Below are 7,999 nucleotides of genomic sequence, written 5' to 3' on the forward strand. Positions count from 1 at the left end.
CTCCTTTCATGACCTCTTCTTTTTTTGTGACTCTCATTTTCATGACCCACTCTTTTTCTCTCTCCCTTTGATTTTCCTTTATTTAATTTTAATCAAAATATTCTATCAATTAATTTTAATTAAATAATTTTCAATTTCCTACACTTTACTGTTCAATTTTGGAGAAAAAATATTAATAATTAGAAATAAAATAATAAATATATAAAATAATTTAGCTTCATAAATAAAAAACTAAATTAAAAAAAAGAAAGAATACATCTATTTTGGTATCTAAAATTCTCTCCTCTCAAAAACCACCCCTAAACAGAGTGAGTTTCTCTCTCTCTTTCTTAGTTTCATTTCTCTCTCCTTTTCAATCTCTCAATCAGGTTAGCTGCTGCTTCTCCTTCTTCTTCTTCTTCTTTTATTTTTGGTATATTACTTTTTGGAATTTTTTTGTTTCCAATTTTTTAATTTTTTTGGCTTTTCAGACAGGACCTTTGGGTAGCTTTATATCTCGTGATTTTTGGGATTCTGTTTTTGGGTTTACGTGTTTATGTGTTGATGCAAATTGGTTTTCTTTTTTTTGGTTTTGTTTTTGCAGGATTGGTTTTGGATCTTTGAAGAAAAGCCACACTGGATTTTATGAATAACAGAACAGGGTTTCTAGGGTTTTTTTTTTTCTTTTTTTTTTTTTTAATTTAAGTTGATGGGTTTGAGTTGTGTGCTCATTTCATTGTAGATTTCGTATTCTTATATGGGTTGGTTTGTTTTGATTGTTTTGATGCTTCTTTAGTGTAAATTTTAGATCTTTTCGGAAGCGCTAGATAATATATTGGTTGTATAAGTAGTATAATATTTTTAGGGGGTTTTTATGTCTGTTTGTTGGAGAGAAGATATAAGATGATAAGGTTGTCGGATTTTTAGACGATAGACATTTGCTTTGATGGAATAGGATTTTGGGGGAAGGTGTATGTTGGAAGAATTAACAAGGTGAGGTGCTTGGATTTGTTTGTTTGAGAGGATTGAATGCTTGTTTGATTAGAGCTTTTTTGATTTTGGAGAACTGGTGTGGTTTTTCATTGGTTAAAAATGGTGAAGGAGAGAGTTTTTGTACCAAGGAGTGAGAATGTGTATTTGGAGGATGTGTTTAATCGTGAAGAACCGTCATGTGCTGAAATGGAAATGAATGACAATCATGGTTTTGCATCTGAGGAAGGTGAGGGAAGTAACATGGTGTTTCCTACAGAGCCATCTCTTATTAGTAAAGATTCAAGAATATCTAGTGCTTGTAGTTGTCTTGCAAAGAATCTGAAATTGAAGAGGGTGATTCCGGCAGATTCCGAGCTTTCTAAAGACAAACCGGGGCATGAAAAGAGACTCAGTAAACAAGACAGGATTGAGTTAGGCCAGTTGTTTCAGCGTGCAATGAGTTCCCATGATTGGGAGCTCTCAGAGAGTCTAATATCATTGGCAGATCCACAAACCCTGAATGATGCGTTGTGTATTACGCTGGACTCTATTTGGTTTTTGAGCTCAGAGCAGGAGCTTCATGGGGTAACAGGATTGATTAAGAGCATAATTTCCCATGGTGCTTATGACTTCACAAGAGCTGCCCTCAGAACTTCATTTCTTGCTTCATGTGTTTCCGCTTGCCAGAGCAGAACAATGAGTCTTGCTGACACAGTAACTGTGATGGCCCAGAGGTAATCAAGCTCATGTTTTTTTAGTGGTTAGTTTTGAAGATAATCGTGCAATATTTGGTTCCCTCTTTTAGCTCTTATGTTGACTTGGTCTGCTGTTTCTAATTCTATTCTTATGTTTGGTTTGAAAGAATTTCTTATCTCTTAGTGGCAATGTTTAGTCTATTCTCAGTAGAGTACTATAGATAATATATGTATATGCATTCTCAGAATTTTGAGAATTCAGAACTCTCTATAGTTCATTTTTGTTCGTCGTTAATTCATTTCTTCAGTTAAGCATGTTTTTCTAGTAGCTGTGAGACATTTTGTGCATGAATAATTAGTTTTAGTAGATTGTAGTAATGACATGTGAATATTTGTTTACCTTAGTCTCTTTGTGCATTTCAAAAATTATAAACAGCATAGGCATCAATGTATTGCCTATATTTTGATTAAAAGAAGGGATTGCAATTCTTGTATCTGAAACATTTTTTTTCCTGTGTCATGATGAAGTGCACTCCCTTTCCTCTGTATATGAGTGTGGTTTCAGGTAGCAGTTTCTCTGTGCTGCTTGTAGTTAATCAAAATTTGATTTTTATAGTTGTATACATTCTATAAAATTATCTGCATACAGAATTCCCTTTAATATACATAAAGAGTTATTATTTTTGCCAATTATCAGAGGCTAAAGTTAACTGATCGTTGCATCTTTATCGATCCAAGAAGTTCAAGTTGAAGATAACTAAGAAACAACTGATAAATGTCAAATTGAATTTGAAGAGTGTGTAGCCTTGAATTCTTATTACAACTAAGGAAGCAAAGAAAACCGGAAGAGCCAATTTTTTCAATAAAAAGTAAAAGAACTTCCACTTACACAGTTCAGTATTTAGTCAGTGTAATTATAGGAGTACTTATATTTCTTTCTAATGTTCTTCAAGAAGTATATGAAATGTTGTCTTTTGGAGTCAAGATTATTCCAGTCAGCTTTGGTATCATTGAGTTTTAGGCTTTCTTGCAGGAGGAGAGGTGGTGGGATGGGATAATGTCCAGGGATTGATAGGATGAGGATTGGGGATTTAGAAATCGAAAGAAAAACGTCTGTTTGCAATTTCGTTGAAAGAATATGCAAATAATTAAGATTGCAACGAAGGGAGAAGCAAGAGATGAAAAGGAAAAATGGGTGCCTGAATTGTAAACCAGATGGCTCATAATAATATATTAGTTTTCACAGTAGAAGAAAAAATAGATTACACAGGTACTTCTAAACTTTTTAACTATTCCTCTTCTGACAACTAGCTTTTCTAAATGCTGAGTTTGAACAAAATCTAAGAAAACAATTATAGTCTCTTCAAAGTTCATAGAAAATTGTACACTTGAACCAGCTTACAATTTCACCAGGCAAGCTCAGAGCCATCAAAATTAATAAAATCAAAATCAACAATTGATTTGATTTTGGACTGATCACAATTTTATCTTCAAAATTATGCAAGGCTGTCATGATCACACTTCATCTGAGATCCCAAACAATTGAAAATTTCTGTCAGTAAAATAAAAGAATAGGGAAACTAGCAACGAAAGCCTTGGTTGCTTTACCAGAGGTAACATGTGGTTGCTACTTCTGTGTCTGTTTTTCTGCAATTGTTATTTGTTCCCTTTTTATGGTTTGAGATTCTCTAGATGCAGCAAACATGAATGATAGGGTTTCTTGATTTCTCTCAGATGTGGGTTAAAGTTTTAGCATTTGTGATTTCATTCCTGTTGACATGCTTTCTGCAAATCTTTTCTTGTTTATGTAAACATTATTAGTAGACGTTCATTACATTATTCCTACAAGTTAGCGCTTACTTTACTTTTGGAAAGGTTCTCTAGTAGAAAAATAACTTTATCTATAAATTGCACAAATGAAATTGCAAAAATTCGTGTTACCTTAGAAACCTGTTAGAAGAAAGCAAAACAAAGTTTTTACCGCTTGCATGCTGATTGTTATACTGGATTTTTGCATCATGTTAACTTTCTGTTATTTCTTATTTGCTTCCTGTCAGGCTGCATGAGCGTCTCCAGGAGTGCAATGGGGACGAGGTCTTGAAGGCAGAAGCTGGTGCTAAGGTTCAAAAGTTTACTGAATGGGCTCTGAGATGTATAGGCTTCCATTCTCGCTGCCATGGGAGTCGGGACAGAGTGAGTCACTGCACTGCTGTTGAGATCCAACTCCAGCTATCTGCATTCAAGACATTTCTAGATCTGTCAGGCAATCAGCTAACAGGGAAAGATTTCACAGAGGCTTTTGATGCAGCTTGCTTTCCCCTTACTCTTTTCTCTAGCTCTTTTGACCCTGGTTGGGCATCTGGGATATCAGCTACTGTGATCCAAGGATTGCTGGGTCTGTTGGTGGAAGGTGGTGCCGACAATGTTAACCAGTGTTTCCTTGAAGCCTCTCGATTTGGGAGTACAGAACTCGTGCGTATTTTGTTGCAGGTAAGTCATTTATATGCACTCCCTTAATCTCAAACTGTCAACTTTCCTGAAGGCAATCTTGCAAAGTCCAAGTTTTTGGTGTTTCCTAGGAAAGAATTGCTTATGAAAAAGGTAAAAAAACTTTAGTCTTCATGGGAAAAAGATCTTCAGACTTTAGCAAGACATTGAAAAGGAGAAAGGATATGAGTTTTGGAGGTGTGAATATTCTCCTTTTCTTGGTTGTAGTGAAGGCTTCAGAAAGAAAGCTGTTGTTTAATTGTATAAAAGTACTTAAGAGGGTTAATAGTATGCCATATTCTTTGCATATATATGAGATTTAATTATTAGCATAGGTTGGGAAGGTGTGTAAGATCTCTATTTGTTTGATAATAAATTTTAGTTACTTGGTTACCCCTTAAGTGTGTCTATAACCTGAAGTGAAAGGAGCGTAAAAGATATAAGTGTGATTTATATAGGAACAATTAATATACTTCTGTTTGATTTCTGCATGGTACCTGGAGAAACCAGTCGTGTCCTAAAATTTAGTGGTAACTTTAATCATTGGTTAAATCATGTACTCCTTTCTCTTATGTATAAGATTCAGAAACCTTAAGCAGAGAAAGTGCTATTCTAATAAGACATGCTCAATAGTATGTAACTGTGATCAGAAGATTTGTCATGCTTCACAGCTTGCTTGGGTAATATTTTATTAATCATTCTTCTTGCTTTGTGGGATTTATCTTTCAGATTGCCCAAAGGAACAGTTTGGATGTTGATGTTGATCTGGCCCTGGGTTTTGCTTCACACTATGGCAAGATTGGCACGATGGAGTGTCTAGTAGAAGAGGGTAATGCTGTGGCTTTCTTGGGCCCTTTGATGAGAGCTGCTGAGAGAGGTTGTATGCAGGTTGTCCAATGGTTTGTGAAAAGGGGTTGCCGTGATATGGATCTGTGCCTTGCCCTTACAGCTGCCACTTCCAGCAGCCAAGTTGAAGTTGCTGCCTATCTGCTCCCCCACGTCCCTCAGCATGTTCTTGCAGCTCTCAGCATTGAGATTCTCAAGGCTGCAGGTGAAAGAAGTGGTGGCTCTCTTGATGGTGTGGCATTCCTGCTCCATTCTGATTTCTTAAGTGACCCAGCTGCTACATACGCAGTTGCAGACAGCATTGCTAGGTCTGATGACGAGGCTGTTGCCCCTGACCTGAAAGCTTTTCTTCGGGAGCATTGGTCTGAGGCAGCTTTCTTGGACGGATTAAATCAAGGGCAAGAGCATTACATGAATCTAGTTAGGATTTTGAAGTGGGGTGGATCTCCTATTTGCCTAAGGGATCTGCCAGGTCCTCTGAGGGTGGCAATTGCCTACCTGCCGCTGTATAGGGAGTGTATTAAGGTAGGTGGTCGCTTGCTATCACAAAGGTTAAGGGGTCAACTTGTTGAAGCCGTGAAAAGGCTTGGAGGTGGGGTGTTGGGAGAGGTGAGCCAGGGCAAAGAGCTCTTGGCAGTTTTGGAACATCACCTCCCTCCATTTTTGGTCCACGCTCCCTTCACTGGTTAGCAAAAATTAACCGTTGGATATTTCACATTTTCGCTTCTCTTTTTACCTCCATATCTCATGTGTCATAGATAATAATAATTTACATATTACCTGTGGTTAAGGTGACGAAGCTTTTAAGGTTTGTCAAATTTTCCTACCATCATGTGGTTGGCATAAAATCTTGGTTCTCTCTGTAGTCTCCTGGGTTTTTTTTGGCTATACCATACTATGTTCTCTCTTAATGGCTTTGCATTTTGACCTTGTTATATGTAAGTCAGAGAGTAATTATTATCACAAGAGTTAATATATGATGGGAATGTATATTGTAACCTCTTGTGTTCATTGCTCATTTTTCAATCTTTTGTGAGAAAATTGACTAGATCTCCCGGTTCAAGTGGTTAACTGTACCATGATCTGACCGTCCACATGCAATGGGGTGATTCATTTTAGCATGTTATAAATGTTTACTTGAAGAAAAGTGGCCACAAAGTCAGAGACAAATCAAACTTTCCAAGCTTCTCTTATCTATGCTTTGCTTGCAAAAGTTGAATTTGAAAAAAAAAGGCCTTTTGCCCTGTAAGCCATATGTAGTTTTACTGTGGCCGACTGGGTTGGCATATATTCTTCTGTGTCGATTTTGAATAGACAAATTTGGTCATCTTCCTCTTTAAAAGAGTATTCTTTGCCTAAAATAAATGATGTTCACATGGTGTTTGACCGCAGCCAAATGGGGAGATATATGATATGAAATGAAATGAAATGAATGTGACCAATGCTATGGTCTAAAAGATCTGTAAAATTATTCTGCATTAATGGTGAGTATAAAATGTGAGGAATAAAAAATTTGCTTTTTGGAAACGTTGCCTACATTGGATTTGGGTCCGTTTGGTGAGAGTGGGAGAAAAGATATCATCTCATTATCTCATCATCTTCTTCTTCAATTGGATGGTTATTATTATTAAAATGGTTTCCTTCCTTTTCTGCAAAAGTTTCCACCATTTTAGGCAGATGAAGATCAACCCTTTTTCCATTATTTTAATGTCCATGTTTGGTCAACAATGATGCAAGTGACCAAATCATAAGGATATGTCATGTTCCATTTACCTTGGATGCTTGCCATTGCTAATGCTTCATGCCATGATCTTCTCACTTGCCATTTCTTTATTTTATTCTTCCATGCTATTTCTTCAAACGTCATCAACTCTCTCATTCACCCTTTTTTTTTATTTAATAGACATTTTTTTATTTCATTGTCGAATAACGTTATCAAACCAGTTTCTATCGTCAAATTATTCTCCTTATTTATATCCTTAACGTGAAAATTATCGATAAAAAAGTACTAATCTTTATTTTATATTTACAATGTAAAGTTCGACATGTATTCTTCTATTTCTTTCTACAACAGTTTTGTGATTGAATCTCAAGAAAATTTTAGATAATTAGAAATATAATGCACGCTTCAGAAGAAGGGACCTGTTATTGAGCTATCTATTTTATTGAGAATAAGAAAAAGGAAAATGATAAAGTTATCGAAAATTACACACCGAATCTATGCACCGAATGTCGTAACATAATCATGACCGTTGATTAATATTAACTTATAATGAATCAACGGTCATTATTGTGTCACTTTATTCGATGCACGAATGCGGTGCATATCCTTCAGTAACTTTAGTATTACTCTAAGGAAAATATATCTGAATACTTTTACTGATCACCTTCATATTATTGATTAAAGTAAAGAATTAAAAATATTATGTTTACATAACATAATTTATTGTCTTTTACATATATAAAATATTGTAAACTTTTTGGTTCTCATTGTACCAAGACTTATCTTGAGGTTTTTCTCTTATCCTAATGAAACATGATAAATGTTAAATGCATAATATTTATGGTTGATCAAAACTAATGCTTTGTAAAGTTGTTTTAGAAAAATAAAAATGTTTTTGAAATATATGGATCGTTTCATAATGTACTTCAAAAACAAATTTTTAAAACAAAAAATAATCAAAACATGTCTTGAAAATCTAAAAATCTTTACAATGTTAAGAGATTGCACTAAAAAAAAAACATATACTCGAGATAAATAATATATGAATAAAACTATATTATTTATAAAGACACGATATTTACCTCATTCAGCATAAACCATCTTATACTATATCTATGAATAAGAGAAATCTATTATAGTTTCATGAACATGATATTCTTATTTATAATTATTTTCTTCATTAAATAATTTTCTAAATACATACAATTTTATATAAAGTAAATAGGAAAACGAGTCGTCGTATCCCAACACAAAAACTTTTACGTTTATATATATATATAAGAAAACTGTTAGATCT

At 34.7% G+C, this 7,999-nt stretch overlaps 1 protein-coding gene across 2 annotated transcripts; it reads left to right on the forward strand.

Moving 5' to 3' along the window:
- The first annotated feature begins 251 nt into the window (after window positions 1-251).
- LOC116131925 (ankyrin repeat protein SKIP35-like) lies at window positions 252-5,977 on the forward strand. 2 transcript variants are annotated; one of them, XM_031417593.1, is made up of 4 exons: window positions 252-308; window positions 584-1,685; window positions 3,704-4,136; window positions 4,863-5,977. In XM_031417593.1, exons 2-4 carry the CDS (start codon window positions 1,072-1,074, stop codon window positions 5,667-5,669), a joined length of 1,854 nt encoding a protein of 617 aa, XP_031273453.1. In that variant the 5' UTR covers window positions 252-308; window positions 584-1,071; the 3' UTR covers window positions 5,670-5,977. The 2 variants fall into 2 exon arrangements, with proteins under 2 accessions (XP_031273453.1, XP_031273451.1); XM_031417591.1 differs by having other exon boundaries at window positions 265-368.
- The last annotated feature ends 2,022 nt before the right edge of the window (window positions 5,978-7,999 follow it).

Source organism: Pistacia vera, unplaced genomic scaffold, assembly GCF_008641045.1.
Source record: "Pistacia vera cultivar Batoury unplaced genomic scaffold, PisVer_v2 Contig246, whole genome shotgun sequence".
NCBI classification, from domain to species: domain Eukaryota; kingdom Viridiplantae; phylum Streptophyta; class Magnoliopsida; order Sapindales; family Anacardiaceae; genus Pistacia; species Pistacia vera.